Source organism: Hyperolius riggenbachi, chromosome 7, assembly GCF_040937935.1.
Source record: "Hyperolius riggenbachi isolate aHypRig1 chromosome 7, aHypRig1.pri, whole genome shotgun sequence".
In the NCBI taxonomy this organism is placed as follows: Eukaryota; Metazoa; Chordata; class Amphibia; order Anura; family Hyperoliidae; genus Hyperolius; species Hyperolius riggenbachi.
Window position 1 is genome coordinate 174099536 of NC_090652.1, and position 18906 is coordinate 174118441.

The 18906-nt window shown below is 46.2% G+C and overlaps 1 protein-coding gene across 6 annotated transcripts in view; it reads right to left on the reverse strand.

The window, feature by feature from the left end:
* The window catches only part of PMS1 (PMS1 homolog 1, mismatch repair system component), a 653312-nt gene that overhangs the window by 589913 nt on the left and 44493 nt on the right, over positions 1-18906 (reverse strand). For 4 of the 6 annotated variants that reach the window (XR_011022768.1, XM_068244909.1, XM_068244906.1 and 1 more), the window contains exon 2: positions 2581-2720. The exons of 1 other annotated variant lie outside the window; for it this stretch is intronic. Coding sequence is in view for 4 of the 5 variants with exons in the window: in XM_068244909.1 (XP_068101010.1) it covers positions 2581-2712 (132 nt within the window). In the remaining variant the exon portion in view is untranslated. Of the gene's footprint in view, positions 1-2580; positions 2721-3672; positions 3722-18906 lie in introns of those variants that run through there. One more of the 6 variants, XM_068244908.1, reaches the window with a different exon arrangement.

Here is an 18906-nt window from a genome sequence, read left to right on the forward strand (position 1 = left end):
GAGTGCTAGGGGGGTGACAGGAGGTGATTGATGGGTGTCTCAGGGGGCGGTTAGAGGGGAAAATAGATGCAATCAATGCACTGGGGAGGTGATCGGAAGGGGGTCTGAGGGGGATCTGAGGGTTTGGCCGAGTGATCAGGAGCCCACACGGGGCAAATTAGGGCCTGATCTGATGGGTAGGTGTGCTAGGGGGTGACAGGAGGTGATTTATGGGTGTCTCAAGGTGTGATTAGAGGGGGGAAATAGATGCAAGCAATGCACTAGCGAGGTGATCAGGGCTGGGGTCTGAGGGCGTTCTGAGGTGTGGGCGGGTGATTGGGTGCCCGCAAGGGGCAGATTAGGGTCTAATCTGATGGGTAACAGTGACAGGTGGTGATAGGGGGTGATTGATGGGTAATTAGTGGGTGTTTAGAGGAGAGAAGAGATGTAAACACTGCACTTGGGAGGTGATCTGATGTCGGATCTGCGGGCGATCTATTGGTGTGGGTGGGTGATCAGATTGCCCGCAAGGGGCAGGTTAGGGGCTGATTGATGGGTGGCAGTGACAGGGGGTGATTGATGGGTGGCAGTGACAGGGGGTGATTGATGGGTGATTGACAGGTGATCAGTGGGTTATTACAGGGAATAACAGATGTAAATATTGCACTGGCGAATTGATAAGGGGGGGGGTCTGAGGGCAATCTGAGCGTGTGGGCGGGTGATTGGGTGCCCGCAAGGGGCAGATTAGGGTCTAATCTGATGGGTAACAGTGACAGGTGGTGATAGGGGGTGATTGATGGGTAATTAGTGGGTGTTTAGAGGAGAGAATAGATGTAAACGATGGATTTGGGAGGTGATCTGATGTCGGATCTGCGGGCGATCTATTGGTGTGGGTGGGTGATCAGATTGCCCGCAAGGGGCAGGTTAGGGGCTGATTGATGGGTGGCAGTGACAGGGGGTGATTGATGGGTGGCAGTGACAGGGGGTGATTGACAGGTGATCAGTGGGTTATTACAGGGAAGAACGGATGTAAATAATGCACTGGCGAATCGATAAGGGGGGGGGGTTGAGGGCAATCTGAGTGTGTGGGCGGGCGATTGGGTGCCCGCAAGGGTCTAATCTGATGGGTAACAGTGACAGGTGGTGATAGGGGGTGATTGATGGGTGATTGATGGGTAATTAGTGGGTGTTTAGAGGAGAGAATAGATGTAAACGATGGATTTGGGAGGTGATCTGATGTCGGATCTGCGGGCGATCTATTGGTGTGGGTGGGTGATCAGATTGCCCGCAAGGGGCAGGTTAGGGGCTGATTGATGGGTGGCAGTGACAGGGGGTGATTGACGGGTGATTGACAGGTGATTGACAGGTGATTGACAGTTGATCAGGGGGGATAGATGCATACAGTACGCAGGGGGGGGGAGGGTCTGGGGGGGTCTGGGGAGAATCTGAGGGGTGGGGGGGTGATCAGGAGGGAGCAGGGGGCAGTTTAGGGACTAAAAAAAAAATAGCGTTGACAGATAGTGACAGGGAGTGATTGATGGGTGATTAGGGGGGTGATTGTGTGCAAATGGTGGTCTGGGGGGTGGGCAGGGGGGGGGGTCTGAGGGGTACTGTGGGCGATCAGGGGGCAGGGGGGGGCAGATCAGTGTGTTTGGGTGCAGACTAGGGTGGCTGCAGCCTGCCCTGGTGGTCCCTCGGACACTGGGACCACCAGGGCAGGAGGCAGCCTGTATAATACACTTTGTATACATTACAAAGTGTATTATACACTTTGTAGCGGCGATCGCGGGGTTAACAACCCGCCGGCGCTTCCGATTGGCCGGCGGGTTGACGTCGCGGGTGGGCGGAGCCTATTGCCGGTGGATGCGCGCGCATCCCAGCGCGCGATCCCCGGCCAGAGAGTGCCCCAGGACCTGACGCCAATCTGCGTTACGTGGTCCTGGGGCTGCCACTTTGCCGCCGCCAATATGAAGTAGGCGGTCGGCAAGTGGTTAAAGAGAACCCGAGGTGGGTTTGAAGAATATTATCTGCATACAGAGGCTGGATCTGCCTATACAGCCCAGCCTCTGTTGCTATCCCAAACCCCCCTAAGGTCCCCCTGCACTCTGCAATCCCTCATAAATCACAGCCATGCTGCTGACAAACAGCTTGTCAGAGCTGGCTGTGTTTATCTCTATAGTGTCAGTCTGCTGCTCTCCCCGCCTCCTGCAGAAGTCCAGTCCCCGCCTGCATCCCTTCCCTCCCTGCTGATTGGAGGGAAGGGACGGGGGCAGGGTCCGGAGCTCTGCAGGAGGCGGGGGAGCAGCTGAGACTGACACTACAGATGTAAACACAGCCTCACAGCACGGCTGTGATTTATGAGGGATTGCAGAGTGCAGGGGGACCTTAGTGGGGTTTGGGATAGCAACAGAGGCTGGGCTGTATAGGCAGATCCAGCCTCTGTATGCACATAACATTCTTTAAACACACCTCGGGTTCTCTTTAAATTTTATTTTCTGATTGAACTTGTTGGACATACACATTTATTCAACATAATCATAAACTATGTAACTAAGAGCTAATCATCCTGTAACAGGACTTGAAAAAATACACAATACCTACCAGTTTTATTTCAATGCTGTTAGCATTAGCATCCAAAGCATTTTCAACAAGCTCTTTTATCACGCTGACAGCAGAAGAAATAACCTGGGAGCTGGACAGGAATCTAATGGTTTCTGATGACAAGTGATGCATTTTCAGAACTGTGAATAAAAAAAAAAATGGTATGGTGAATATTAGTGAGTGTTGAAACTGAAACCTTATTTTTTTTACATTTTTTTTCCAAAACAATATTTTTGAGATTCTCACCATCATATCTTACAAACACAGACGGGTCTATAAATATGTGAACCTACATGCTAGCCAATAGTAGAAAAATTGTTTCAGTAGGATTATGGCTAAACAAACTTCCCATAACAAATGGAAGCAAAAAAAAAAAAAAAAAAAAAAAAAAACAGGACTATCCAATCTTCACTGTGAAGTATAAATGGGATTCTCTTTGTGATGCTACTCAGTACTAACTAAAGGTTCGAATACACTGCAGATTAAACTCGGTGAGGCAGCACCTTAGGGCCACCTCTGGTAGAAATGTAGTGCTTGTACAGCAGCGAGACATTGCAATCTTCTCGCCAGAGGGCAGCCAGACACTGTTCTCTCCCTCACTCTGCTGCATTCATCTGAAAATGGCACCTGATATAGTCGAGAAATATAAATTCGGCTATAAAAAGGGTGGTGGATATAGCAGAGAAAAGTGATTTCGATTAAAAAAGGACTCCAGATATAGCCCCAAAAAAGTGATATAGCCAGGAAAAATGATTACTATGACCGAACTTCTCCCTGGTGGTGTCCAACCCTAAGACACCCCCCTCCCCCCAGTAAAGCATAACACTAAGACCCCCACCCCCGGGGGTGCCTAATCCTAAGAAACCCCTCCAGTGGTGACTAACCCCAAGATCCTCCCTGGCTATGCCAAACCCCAAGACACCCCCTGGTGGTGTCTAACCCTAAGACCCTCCCTTGTGATGCCTAACCACCCCACCAGTGCCTAATCTTACAGTATATACGTTATTTTGAACTGGTATAACCAAACTTATTATCGTTGTAGCCACATTTCAAAACATACATTATTCTAAAAATATAACCCAAATTTGTGACCTTCTGATTTAACCAATCTTTAGCCGTCCTCATTGTAGCCACATTTTATGTTATACTGAAAATATAACTGAATTTGTGAAAACCGAATTTATCAAATATAACTGCTGATATAACAGATCTTGAGACATCCTCCTTGTAGTCGCATTTACCGTATTTTTCAGACTATAAAATGCACTTTTTTTCCCCCAAAAGTGGAGTGTGTGCGTCTTATAGTTTGAATGTACGATATTCAGGTCAGTGCTAGGTCTCCGACCCATTTAAGCTAATGGTCGCAGCTGCAACTGTGATTGCGGTGGAAGCCTTTACCACCCTGCCAGCACGCTCCTCCTCTGTCAGGAATCCTCTCTGAGTTTCTATCGTCACCCTCTCTGCATGAGTGCTGGGTCACCACCGTGAGAGAGCAGGAGTTCCAGCATGTTGAAGTCAACACGCAGCCATGCTTGCTCCTGAACTGATGTGATCTCTGGTGGCTCACTGGCTCTCCGGGTGTGAGAGAGGTCACACCATGAGAGAGCAGGAGGAATTCCAGTGTGTTAGAGTGACCATGCAGCCAGGAGCAAGCTCCTGAACTGGATGTCTGTTCTCTGGCATCCTCGTGCAGAGATCACTGTTTTCAGGTAATGAGTGAGGTGACAGGATTGCATCTTAAATGGCTCACCAGCCTTGTTCTGAGCAGTCAGCATGGGCAAAAGGTAGCCACACACTGGTCGATTTGCCATCAGATTCGACCAACAGATAGATCCCTCTCTGATCGAATCTGATCAGAGATGGATCATATGGCTACCTTTACTGCAAACAGATTGTGAACCGATTTCAGCCTGAAACTGTTCACAATCTGTTGTGGTGGTGGTGGTGCTGCTGCCGCCGCTCCCCCCCCCCCCCCCGCATACATTACCTGCTCCGCCGGCACGACTGCCCCCAGGTCACCGCTGCTCCGTCTCCGCTCTGGTCTCCAGGTCCGGCATGCTTTACTTCTTCCTGCCCGGCAGGAAGTTTAAACAGTAGAGCGCCCTCTACCGTTTAAACTTCCTGCCGGGCAGGAGGAAGTGAAGCATGCCGGACCCGGAGACCAGACCAGAGTGGAGACGGAGCAGCGGTGACTGGGGGCAGTCACGCCGGCGGAGCAGGTAATGTATTGCCGCTCTATTGCTTCGGTCGTCGGGCACTCGAACGCCGCTAGAGACGCGCTCCCTACCCGCGGGCGATCGACGGTAATTTTCCACACGGAGCGATCGACGGGATCGGACGAAATGGATCGAAATTCGGCGTGTAGCGGGAATGATGTGACAGCAGATTCGATCCCAGTGATCAAATCTGCTGTCGATCTGGCAGGAATCGGCCTAGTGTATGGCCAGCTAAAGTGTGTTTAAACCACTTTCTGTCATTCTGCTATCATTCTTCAGGGCCCTCTCTGTTTAATAGATGTGGTCTGTTCTTGGAATAGATAAGTTTGTTTACATTAATGGGTAGTAAAATGGTACATTTGCAGAGTGGTCCCTCTGAGGTCACATCTTTTTGGCTGTGTAAATCAGATGTCTTTGGCTGTGGGTGAAATGGAATAGAGAAGGAAAAGTGGCTCTAGTCATCACAGGGTTAAAGTTTTCCTGTCACTACTCCCTGTGAAGCTGACTGTTATATGCAAGTAGGCAGAGAAGGGCAAAAAGGTGTAACAAGCAACCTGTGACTATTATTTACAGTTTGCCTATGTGGACTTTAGTATAGCTTGTTGCAATATTAACAATAATAATGTTAACATTGGTATAGCACTTTTCTCCTGTTGGGAGACACAGGGAGACAAGAAGGTACAAGGGGAACACAAGAGATACAAGGGGGACACAAGAGGACATAAAGTGCAAAGGGGACATAATGGGGGGGGGGGGGGGGCTGGGGAAAGATCCACAAGACGCACCTGCATCATTGATGCACCAGGCTTAGTATATAGCCCCCCCCCCTCCCCCCGGATTTTGTCCTCTAAACGTAGGTGCGCCATATGGTCCGGAGCGTCTTATAGTCCGCAAAATACAGTATATAGCTGTAAAAAAATCTTGCCTATATCGAACGCCTTTTTATAAACCCCCCCCCCCCCAAAAAAAAAAATAAACACCACCTTGTAGCCCAATTTGTGGCAAATCACACTGAAGTCTATGGCGGCACCCTTTTTACACAGACAGCTCATGTGCCCTTTTCAACTGATATATACAATACAATAACATTTCTATAGCGCTTTTCTCCCATAGAACTCTCTCAGATTCAGTAATTGGTAGTAGGATGAAGTATTCACACAACAAAAGTTATATTTCTGCAAATGCCAAACTAAACACATGGGTTTTCAGTCTGGATTTAAACACGTCGGGGATGGAGCTGTCCTGATCTGTTGAGGTAAGGAGTTCAAAAACGTAGGGGCAGCATGACACTCTGCCAACTCAATCTTGCACCGCACATTATCCCTCCGTCCCCCCACACCAACATAGTGAAAGAACAAACTACTAGCCTACAGGTTAGCAAGGCCTTGGCCACAAACTGTCACCATAATGCCCAATCCCTGAAGAGCAATGGTAATCTAAAGTATGTACCCAGTTTAGGATTATACATCATCTGCCTACATTTTAGAAGGTGATGTGTCAAATTCCAGTCAATAAACAAGACTACAAGAAATGAAAAAACTTTACCACAGGCTAAAAGAAGTACAAATCAGATACAGTTAGGTCCAAAAATATTTGTACAGTGACAACTTTTTTTCTAATTTGGATCCGAACTTATACATTGGAGAAAAGTAAAAGACAAAAACTTCAGCCTGTTTGTATTTAGAGACTAGCTGATGGCCCGGCGTTGCCCAGGCATGTATTTGGCTAGTGTTAGCTTCGCCCACTTTTCTAACCCTAACCCACAATTACTCAATGACCTAGTTTGTGAGCTTTGCAGTGTTCCGGCATCAATAATTTGCATTGAAATAAAACAAATCTGATTGTCTGTGGCTCCACCCTCTTTTCTGAATTTTAACCCCGGTCACCCAAAGACCAACTGTACCAGGTTTGAAGCTTGTGTCCTTAACAGTGCAAGAATGGCAGCAATTGAAATATTCCCCTTGAAAAGCAATAAATGAATTTGGATTTGCTTTTGTAGGCTCCACCCTCTTTTATGAATACTAATCCCAGTCACCCAGTGACCAACTGTGCAAAGTTTTGAGAACCCTACCATTAACAGTGTAAGAATGGCTGCCGTTTGCATTTTCCCAGTGAAATTTGTATCCGTCTCCGCCCACCGATGACCCAGTGTTGCCTGGGTATGTATTTGGCTGGTGTTGGCTGTGCCCACTTTTTCTAACCCTAACACACAATTACTTAATTACTCAATGACCAAGTTTATGAGCTTTGTGGTCTTTGGCATCAATTATTTGCATTGAAATGAAACAAAGCTGACTGGCTGTTTGTGGCTCCACCCCTTTTCTGAATTTGAACAACCAGACACCCAATGATCAACTATACCCGGTTTGGGGCTTGTGCCATTAACAGTGCAAGAATGGCAGCAATGAAATATTCCCCTTGAAAATCAATGGGTGAATTTGTATTGGCTATTGTAGGCTCCACCCACGTTATGAATATTAATCCCAGTCACCCAGTGACTAACTGCAAAGTTTGAGAACCCTATCACTAACAGTGTAAGAATGGCTGCTGTTTAAGTGTTCCAGTGGAATTTGTATTTGTCTCCGCCCACTTTTTGGTTATGGGAATAAAAAGTATCCTATATGTTATTCCAGGCTATGTACTATGTGTGTGCCAAATTTCATTCAAATCTGTTCAGCCGTTTTTGCGTGATTGAGTAACAAACAAACATCCAGAGGCGTATCTACAGGGGTCCAGGCATGGCTCGTGCCACAGCATTATGGGCGCCCTTGGCTGCTCCTTCCTCCCACATGCTCTACTGCCATACTTAGAAATGCAACTTGTTCCTTATACTTGGGGGGGGGGGCTAATTCTAGCATTCTATACTGGGGGGGGGGGGGGCTAATTCTAGCATTCTATACTGGGGGGGGGGGCGACTTATACGGGAAGGACTTATATAATTACTTATGTTGGGAGGGAAACCTAAACTGATTTACTACCTATATAGGAAGGGCTACTTCTGGCTATCTACCCTAGGGGGCCACCTCTGGCTTCCAAGCTACATATACTGGGTGGCTAACTCTGGTGACCTACACTGGGGGCTACCTCTAATTAACAATACTGGAGGGCTAATTCTCCCTACGTATACTGGGGGCACCAATACCGGAGCTACCAATACTGGGTTGGACAGCTCTGGATATCAATACTGGAGGGACACCTTCAGTATGCATATGGGGCACAATTGGATATGGTGTGCAAATGTATATGGGGCGCAATTTCAGTGTTTGGCATAGGTGCTATATTACCCAGATACGCCCCTGCAAACATCTAAACATCCGAACTTTCCCATTTATAATATTAGTAGGATAACAAATTGTCTTATGCTAGGTACACACTATGAAATTTTCTGGTAGATTTACTGTCAGATTGATCATTTCCAACATGTCCGATCTGATTTCCGAGCATTTTCTGATCAATATCCTATTGTAGTTAACAGAAAACGGAAATCGATCAGAAATCAGATCAGATATGTTGGAAATAATCAATCTAAACCAGCGTTGTTGCACCAATGGGTTTGGCGTGCAGAGACCACCCCTGGAGTCACAGGGAATCCACAGCAATCATCAAAGGTCCGCACCATCCAATATTCAAGTTTCAAGTTTCTTTATTTATAGCTCTTGTAAAAAGACATGATTAAAAACAAATCTGCATGATGATGACGCACAGGCGTTTCGATACTTCTTTCTCAAATCATTGCAGCATCTGACCATCTGTCAGATGCTGCAATGATTTGAGAAAGAAGTATCGAAACGCCTGTGCGTCATCATCATGCAGATTTGTTTTTAATCATGTCTTTTTACAAGAGCTATAAATAAAGAAACTTGAAACTTGAATATTGGATGGTGCGGACCTTTGATGATTGCTGTGGAAATAATCAATCTGACAGTAAATCTGCCAGAAAATCTCAGTGTGTACCCAGCATAAAGCCCCATACACATGCTCAACAGCTGTCTTTTATGCAGCACAATTGTTGAACAAGTTTTGTTGTGAAACAAGTTGAAACAGCTAAAAAAAAAAAAAAAAAAAAAAGTATTTTGCTATTGTTCAAAAAGCTGATAAGACGTGAATCCAACTATTGAGCCCCATACACACGCTCAGCAGCAGTCTTTTATGCTTTCACAACTTTTGTTGGATTGACTTCTTATCAGTCTTATCAGCTTTTTGAACAATAGCAAAATACTTTTTTTTAGGTGTTTCAACTTGTTTCACAACAACAAAAGTTGTGAAAGCATAAAAGACCGCTGTTGAGTGTGTGTATGGGGCTTTGAATTGACTTCCTATCAGTCTTATCAGCTTTTTGAACAGCAAAATTTTTTTTTTTTAGCTGTTTCAACTTGTTTCACAACAAAAGTTGTTCAGCAATTGTGCTGCATAAAAGACCCACTGTTGAGCGTGTGTATGGGGCTTAATTCTCCCTTAAAGAGAACCCGAGGTGTGTTTAAAGAATGTTATCTGCATACAGAGGCTGGATCTGCCTATACAGCCCAGCCTCTGTTGCTATCCCAAACCCCACTAAGGTCCCCCAGCACTGTGCAATCCCTGATAAATCACAGTCGTGCTGTGAGGCTCTGTTTACATCTGTAGTGTCAGTCTCAGCTGCTCCCCCGCCTCCTGCATAGCTCCGGTCCCTGCCCCCGTCCCTTCCCTCCAATCAGCAGGGAGGGAAGGGATGCAGGCGGGGACTGGAGTTCTGCAGGAGGCGGGGAGAGCAGCAGACTGACACTATAGAGATAAACACAGCCAGCTCTGACAAGCTGTTTGTCAGCAGCATGGCTGTGATTTATGAGGGATTGCAGAGTGCAGGAGGTCCTTAGGGGGGTTTGGGATAGCAACAGAGGCTGGGCTGTATAGGCAGATCCAGCCTCTGTATGCAGATAATATTCTTCAAACCCACCTCGGGTTCTCTTTAACTACTGGTAAGTAGGGATGCTCAAATCCGAATTCGTGTGAAACCCAGATATTTGCTATCCAGATTTCTCCCAGTAAACCTGTGCAGGGTGGGCGGGGGGTCAAGCTTACCTGTCGCATCACGTGACTACAAACACTTCCTCCTTCAACCCGGAAGGAGGAAGTGTTTGTAGTCATGTGACCGCCGCGTGGACCGCATCGTGAGCGGTGCCGAGGGACGGACGAAGAAGACGTCAAACAGGTAAGCTTGACACCCCCCCGAAAAGGTTTATTGGGAGAAATCCGGATAGCAACTATCCAGGTTTCATCCGAATTCGGATTTGAGCATCCCTTTTGGTAAGTATTCACTGTAATTTGCGCTGACACCTCTCTCTGATCTGTGCCAGGGTATATGTAAGCACTGGAAAGTTAACCCTGTATGTGCTTACAGCAAACCAGGAAAGGACAGTTCTGCAGCCTCTCTGAACAGTTCTGTAACAGAAATGTTTTTCCATTAAGGTTATGAGGATGTTGCTGCTCTTTTAGGCTGCTTTCACAGTGGGACGTTACAGGCGCACAGTTAGAGCAGCCTGTAACGCAGCCCAACTCACAGTAATGAAAAATCAATGGGCTGTTCACAGTGCCCACGTTGCGTTACAGTGTAACACTGGACGTTCAACGAAAGTGCAGCATGCTGTGCGTTACATGTGGTTTTAGCTGCGTTAGACTGTTTGCACATGCTCAGTAAGGGGAGAGTCCGCTATTGTTCCTAGCCACATGGCTAATTAATATTCACTGCACTGTAGTGTTGTCCAGATCATGAACAATTCGGATCTTTGATGCGGATCTTTTTTGTGAGTGAATCATCCGGATCATCACAATGAAGGATTAGGTTCACAGTGGATGTCTGGAAGAAACAGGAACTGCAGCTTCTGTGCACAAGCACAATCTTCCTGCTGCATCTCTCCCTTCCCCATTAGCACCCTCAATGTGCCTTCATTCTCCTGCACCCCTGCGTCCTGCTTCCCTAGTAAAATTGTTCAAAGATTCGGTTCAAAGATCCGGATCTTTTCAATGATCCGATTCGAATCATTGAAAAGATCCGGACTTCCCAGGATAGCACCAAGAGCCTCATAACGTGGCTCAAACGTCGAACTTCAACACCACCATGCGTTGCGTTAGGGGCACGTTATGCGACCTTAATGTCCCCTAAAACGCAACGTCTTGGTGTGAAAGAGGCCTTACAGCAGAGAGTAAGTCCTGGGTTTAGGTCCGCTTTAAATGAAACAACTCAGATGCAGTTTAAGTGCAGTCTAAGTTTTAATTCAGTGGGGTGAACAAAACGATTGCATACTAAAACATTCTTTAACACAATCTATTTCAGAAGCTCAAAAGTAATTGGACAATTGACTCAAATGCTATTTCATGGGCAGGTTAGCGCAAGTCCATTGTTATGTCTATCAAGTAAGCAGATAAAATGTCTGGAATTGATTTGAGGTGTGGTACTTGCATGTGAAAGATTTTGCTGTAAACAGATAACATGCGGTCAAAGGCGCTCTCCATGCAGGTGACAGAAGCCATCCTTAGTGAGAGGACTGCCATATTTATTTCCTTTTAAACAATACCAGTTGCCTGGCAGCCCTGCTGGTCTATTTCAATGCAATAGTGTCTGAATAACACCAGAAACAAGCATGCAGCTAGTCTTGTCAGATCGGACAATAATGTCAGAAACACCTGATCTGCTGCATGCTAGTTCGGGGCGCTATGGCTAAAAGTATTAAGGGGCCCATACACTGGTAGATTTCAGTGATCGATCGATTCTATAGAATCGGCTGATCGATTGATTTGCATCAGATTTCGATCGATTTGATCTGATGGGATGGAAAATCTAAGTCGATTTGCTGCTGGCAGCAAATTGATGGACCATAGAGTTGCATTGGATCTAATAGTACAGTAATGCAATTAGATCGATTTTAAATAGGATTTCCAATAGATTTCATTCTGAAATATATTGGAAATCTGTTCCCTAATGTGTGGCACACATCAGATAGATTCCTGTCAGTGTATGGCCACCTTTAGAGGCAGAGGATGATCAGCAGGAGAGCCATGCAACTGGTATTGCTTAGATGGAAATAAATATGGCAGCCTCCATTTCCCTCTCACTTCAGTTGTCCTTTAACCACCCTTAGCGGTATGGACGAGCTCAGCTCGTCCATTACCGCCAGAGGGTGCCGCTCAGGCCCTGCTGGGCCGATTTTGATAAAATAAAAAGCAGCACACGCAGCCGGCACTTTGTCAGCCGCGTGTGCTGCCTGATCGCCGCCGCTCTGCGGCGATCCGCCGCGTGCAGCAGCGAAAGAGGGTCCCCCCAGCCGCCCGAGCCCTGCGCAGCCGGAACAAATAGTTCCGGCCAGCGCTAAGGGCTGGATCGGAGGCGGCTGACGTCAGGACGTCGGCTGACGTCCATGACGTCACTCCGCTCGTCGCCATGGCGATGAGGAAAGCCAAACAAGGAAGGCTGCTCATTGCAGCCTTCCTTGTTACTTCTGATTGCCGGAGGCGATCAGAAGAACGCATTCGGAGCGCCCTCTAGTGGGCTTTCATCATCAACTGAAAGTTGGCTGCATGAAATAGTTTTTTTTTTTATTTAAAAAAAACCCTCCCGCAGCCGCCCTGGCGATCTCAATAGAACGCCAGGGTGGTTAAAGGACATGCAAGGTGAAAATAAACAGATGAGAAAAACAATTGTATATATCTTCCGCCTCCTAAAAATTACTTTTTTTTTTTAGATATTCCAGTTTAATTTTATATTCAAATCTAGTTTTTACTTATTTTTCATTGTCTATTCTCAAAGACACATGCACTGAAGTATCTATGAATTATTGATCCTTTTTATCTCTTTCCTGCTCTGAGAAGCCCTTTTCTGCCAGGAAAGTGTTTTATGGCTGTAATTACTTATCAGTAAGGGTTATGCTATAGTCTGACCCGGTCCCGACCCGGATAGAAGCTGTCACTTGCATAACTGATGTTTTACTTGTGACAATATAGTTGTGTGATACTGGTTAGGCAACTGCAAGAGATTAATTAAACCGTTTTATTCCAATTCTTCCAGAACATCTGAACAGTCCAGGTAGCAAAGCCATAAGCTGCAATCCACAGCTAAAACAGCAACAAGGAATACAAATCCACATTTGTCTCCAATAGCAGAGTCCATCCACAGCCAGGGAGACACAGGTTCAAATGTTCACATTTTCACCTCCAAAGCTCAACAAAACTGCTCTCTCTACTTGCCCTATAGGTGCGTACACACACGCACTACAAAAGGAAACGACGGGTCCGCCGGACCCTCCTGCTGGGCTGTCTTTAGTGACATTATGCGCTTGTGTACGCGCTGTCTGGGCGGACTGATAAGGCTGTTTCTGAGCGATCCGCTTAAACACGAACATACTGTTGGCTAAAGACCGCCCAGCGGGAGGGTCCGGCGGACCCATCGTTTCCTCTGTAGACTAGCTGTCTCTCAGGTGTTGTACTACACAGCAGGAGATAATCAGAAGACAATGAATCATAGATAATGACCAGTCTCTACCAGTCCTGGTCAGCACTATGGTACACACACTATTAAAAACAGCAAAATACAATAAACAGCCAAATTACAAGACAGAATTATAATAATTTTCAGTAGTCATCACATAACTCATTCAGCCAGAGAAAAAAAAGGCACACAGCTTAGTTATTTGTGTGCTTGGCACTGTACATACACATGTCTATCTCATCATGTCACAGGTCATCTCGGTTGCCCTTTCAAGTGTACCAGAGCTCCCTAAAAGAAAAAGTGTTATTCATATCTGGGGCTTCCTTAAGCCCCATGAGCTAGGATTGCTCCCACCCCGATGTCCTCTGCTGTCTGCAGCTTCAGTATTGGGTTCTGTCACTTCAGCCAGTCAGGGCCACTCTACGCAAGAGAAGTGCACCCTCTACGTATCTCTCATGCGGCTGCTGGAGAGATACGCAAACAGTGCACTTCTCTTACGTCATACTGGCCTCGACTGACAGAAATGACGGGACCCAGTTCCCAAAGATGCAGAAAGCAGAGGACGGCGGTGTGGAAGCGATCAGAGCTTATGGCGCGTGAGGAAGCCCCAGGTATGTATAAAACTTTTTCTTTTCACAAGCTCTGGTTCTCTTTAAGTTGGGAAACCAGGAAAAAAAAATCCAAAAATTGCTACAATATTATGACTGGCAAAATGTACAGTTTAGTACATCTTGAGAAAAAAAGCGTGCACTGGTAAATTTAGCAATGCAAAAGGACATGGACCCCCATAGAGGTCAACGGTGGTGGATGATCGCAGAATCCTTTCCATGGTGGAGAGAAACCCCTTCACAACAGCCAACCAAGTGAACAACACTCTCCAGGAGGTAAGTGTATTGATATCCAAGTCTAACATAAAGACAAGACTGCACCAAAGTAAATACAGAGGGTGCACTGCACTCATAAGCTCCATGAATAGAGATACTAGCTTGGACTTTGCTAAAGAACATCTAAAAAAAGCCAGCACATTTTTAGAAAAACATTCTTTGAACAGATGAAACCAAGATCAACCTCTACCAGCATGATGGCAAGAAAAAAAAGTATGGAGAAGGCCAGGGGCGCTTCTAGCCATCTTGGCACTCCAGGCGAGAAAACCTGTGGTGCCCCCCACCCCCCCCCCCCCCCATGGTGCCCTGACACGCTCCCCCATGTGGTGCCTCCCTATGAAATAATTGTGATGCGGCTGCGTTTCACTGGAAAATAATCGTAATTCAGTTGCCACCCTGCTCTGCATGCCACAGACCCCGCAGGCTGAGTCCTAGGTTTGAACATTGGTTAGGGCAAAATCTGCATGGAGTTACTATCTTCCCCAGGAATTAATTTAGGCACTTCATATTCCCCAACATCCCTAAAACACACTAATAAGTCAACTGGTTTCCCCCAAAACAATCCTATATTGAAAATATTAGACTTTAACTATGGTGGGATTAGATTGTGAGCTCCTCTGAGGACAGTCAGTGACATGACTATGTACTGTGTAATGGGCTGCAGAAGATGTCAGTGCTATATAAATACATAATAATAATATAGTAGGACATTAGACTGTGGCTATGGTAGGATTAGAGTGTGAGCTCCTCTGAGGACAGTCAGTGACATGACTATGTACTCTGTAAAGTGCTGCAGAATATGTCACTGGTATATAAATATACAGTATAATAATAATATGGTAGGACATCAGACTATGGCTATGGTAGGATAAGATTGTGAGATCCCCTGAGGACAGTCAGTGACATGACACTCTGTACTCTGTAATGTGCTGCAGGAGATGTCAGTGCTATATAAACACACAATAATAATATGGTAGGACTTTACACTAGGACTATGGTAGGATTAGATTATGAGCTCCTCTGAGGACAGTCCGTGACATGACTATGTACTCTGTAATGTGCTGCAGAAGATGTCAGTGCTATATAAATACATAATACTATGGCAGGACATTAGACTATGACTATGGTAGGGTTAGATTGTGAGCTCTTCTGAGGACAGTCAGTGACATGGCTATGTACTCTGTAATGTGCTGCAGGAGATGTCAGTGCTATATAAATACATAATAATAATATAGTAGGACATTACACTAGGACTATGGTAGGATTAGAGTGTGAGCTCCTCAGAGGACAGTCAGTGACATGACTATGTACTCTGTAATGTGCTGCAGGAGATGTCAGTGCTATATAAACACACAATAATAATATGGTAGGACTTTACACTAGGACTATGGTAGGATTAGATTACGAGCTCCTCTGAGGACAGTCCGTGACATGACTATGTACTCTGTAATGTGCTGCAGAAGATGTCAGTGCTATATAAATACATAATAATAATATGGTAGGACATTAGACTATGGCTATGGTAGGATTAGATTGTGAGCTCTTCTGAGGACAGTCAGTGACATGGCTATGTACTCTGTAATGTGCTGCAGGAGATGTCAGTGCTATATAAATACATAATAATAATATGGTAGGACATTACACTATGACTATGGTTGGATTATATTGTGAGCTCCTCTGAGGGCAGTCAGTGACATGACTATGTACTCTGTAATGTGCTGCAGAAGATTTCAGTGCTATATAAATACATAATAATAATATGGTAGGACATTAGACTATGGCTATGGTAGGATTAGATTGTGAGCTCCTCTGGGGACAGTCAGTGACATGACTCTGTACTCTGTAATGTGCTGCAGGAGATGTCAGTGCTATAAAAAAAAAATAATTATCACTTGTATATGAACAATTATCCATTATTATACCTTTGTAAGATCCTTATAAACCACTGTGAGATCTACAATTACCAGCATTTCTTTGTGAAGATGAACTATAATTCCATACATGACACATAAATAATCACAGTAGGACATGCTGGTACCTGTAGTTCCCCAGTGTGCACTGCAGTCTATGATTTGGTCAAGGAATAGGCAGCCTGTCTGAGCAGCACCTTATACAGCAAGTAACTATAATCACATCCTGATGACCTGCTGTCCCGCTGTGCTTCCCCCCCCCCCCCCCCCCGAGCTGCAGCCAGAATTTAACCTTTTGTGTGCTCAATCAGTGACTAAAGCTTTTCATTTAGCTAGTTGACCTGCTATTCACACAGCACCTTATCAGTGTGGAAGCCATCACATTCAGGTGATGGGGTCTGGTGAGGAAATACAAATGTCCCTAGTGCTGCAAAGGACAAACAGTATGGCTGGGGAGATGGTCTGTGCCCATTAACGTAACTGTCTGGGGATTGATTTTCTCTAGCTGGAGCTCTGCACTCCTGGCATGTCTTGCATGCCTTGTTATTACCTCCTCCAAGGCTCCAACAGACATGCTCTTCTGCTGTTTTTACTTTTCCTCTTTGGCACAGGGAGGGGCGGGAGCCTCCAGCAGTCACACAGACACACTCTAGATCCCGAGATAACACATTAGGAAATGCCATACAAAGTGTTGTAGACAAAAGGTTTGTAGATTCCTTATTTGAGGCTGAGCAGTAGAGGCTTTCATTAGAACTTTTTATCTCCGTTCCTTACGTTTTCAGCCTCTAAGGACAGGAAAAATAAACTTTTTTTTTCCCTCAAAGCCGCCCTGCAATAAATCTGGCGCTCTAGGCAATTAGCTGGTCAGCTGGTCTCTAGGAGCGCCTCTGGAGAAGGCTCCACGCTGTTCCACATAGCTCCTTATCCAAAGCATACCACACCATCTGTAAAACACGATGGAGGCTGTGTGATGGCTTGGGTGTGCATTGCTGCCAGTGGCACTGGAACACTAGCGCTCATTGATGATGAGACACAAAACAGAAGCAGCAAATTAATTCTGGTGGTGTTCAGAGACTTACGGTCTGCTTAAATCCTGCAAAATGCAATCAAATTGGTTGGGCAGCATTTCAGGATACAGATAAACAAGGCCCCAAAACATACAGCTAATGCAACCCAGGAGCTTATTAAAGCAAAGAAGTGGAAAATGCTTGAATGGCCAATTCAGTCACTTGATCTTAATCCAATTGACCATGCTTTTCACTTGTTGAAGACTAAACTTTGGACAGAAAAGCCCACTAACAAACAGCAACTGAAAGCCACTGCAGTTAAGGCCTGGCAGCACGTTAAAAAAGAGGAAACCCAGCACCTGGTGATATTTGAGTTTAATGTGAACCTGAAATGAAGCAAATTAAAAGTTTTATACATACCTGGGGCTTCCTCCAGCCCCCTTCAGCCTGATCGGTTCCTCGCCATCCTCCTTCACCGCCTGGATACTCCACTATGGCTACTGGTATTTTGGCTTGTCAGGGCATAGTGCGCATGTGTGCCTCCGTAAAGCTCCTGGACACGGGAGTGTGAGGGGGAACGCGTACAGCCGGACTATGCCGCCTGGCCGCAACAGACCTAATTCCCGGGAGCCATAGCGGTGGAGGAGGAGGGTGAGGAACCGATCAGGGCGAAAGGGACAGGAGGAAGCCCCATGTATGTATACAACTTAATTTGTTTCATCTCTGGTACACTGTCATTGCTAGCAAAGGGTTTTCAGCCAGTATTAAAAATGACCATTTTATTTCTAGTTATTTAATTTGTCCAATTACTTTTGAGCCCCTAAAATAAAGGGATTTGGCTACAAAAATGCTTTAGTTGCCTCACATTTTATGCAATAATGTTGTTCAAAATCTTATATCAATGAAAAGTGCACTCTTGCTTGATTAAAAAACTCCATAACCAAGGCGTGGCCAAGATGGCGACGGAGTAAGACGCGCTACTGCTGAGCTCCGGTGAAGACCGATCTATTTGCACATTCTGCCTTACCGCAGAGCCTTCTCTAAACTGTGGATAGCATTGGTACACCCTACTGGACTCACGGTTGATATGTCCCATCGGAACAAGACTCTCGCCGCCACTTCTTCCATTGAAAAGTACATGCAGGTGGAGCAAGCCGGCCTACCACAACGTGGCCGAACACAGCAGCGCCAGAGCGGAGCGGTAAGACACGTCTCTCTATCCCCACCACGAGACTTACCCGCTGCTGACCACGGAGACATGGATAACCAGTCAAGTGACCGCACGCCATCAGGGGATGCTACCCCACGCTCTTATACCATGCCTGCTCGCTCTCCGCCATCTTGTGTCGCAGTTCATAACGCCGAAACTCAGGCCTCTGAATCCTTCCTGGACGACACTCTCCCTCTAACCTCTAGTGAGGGTAACCCAGACTGGGATGTTGCCTGCGACCCTGAAGGTAGTAGTGAACCTGAGCTCACCCTTAACCTCCCTGGCGGTTAATTTTTTTTGCCAAATGGGCAAAAATCCTTTTTTTTTTTGTTTCATGTAAAGCTACCAGAGTGGTAGCTACATGAAACACCACTAGAGGGCGCATGTGTCCCTCTAGTGCAATCGTCGCCGGCCCTAATAGCAAACAGGGGAGCGCGTATATAACGCGTTCCTGTTTGGCTTCTCCTGTCGCCATGGCGACGATCGGAATGACGTCCTGACGTCAGGCGCACCCGATCCAGCCCATAGCGCTGCCCGGAACTCATTGGTCCGGGCAGCGCAGGGCTCTGGCGGGCCCTCTTTCGCCGCCGCAGAGCGGCGGCGATCGAGCTATGCGCGCGGCTAGCAAAGTGCTGGCTGCG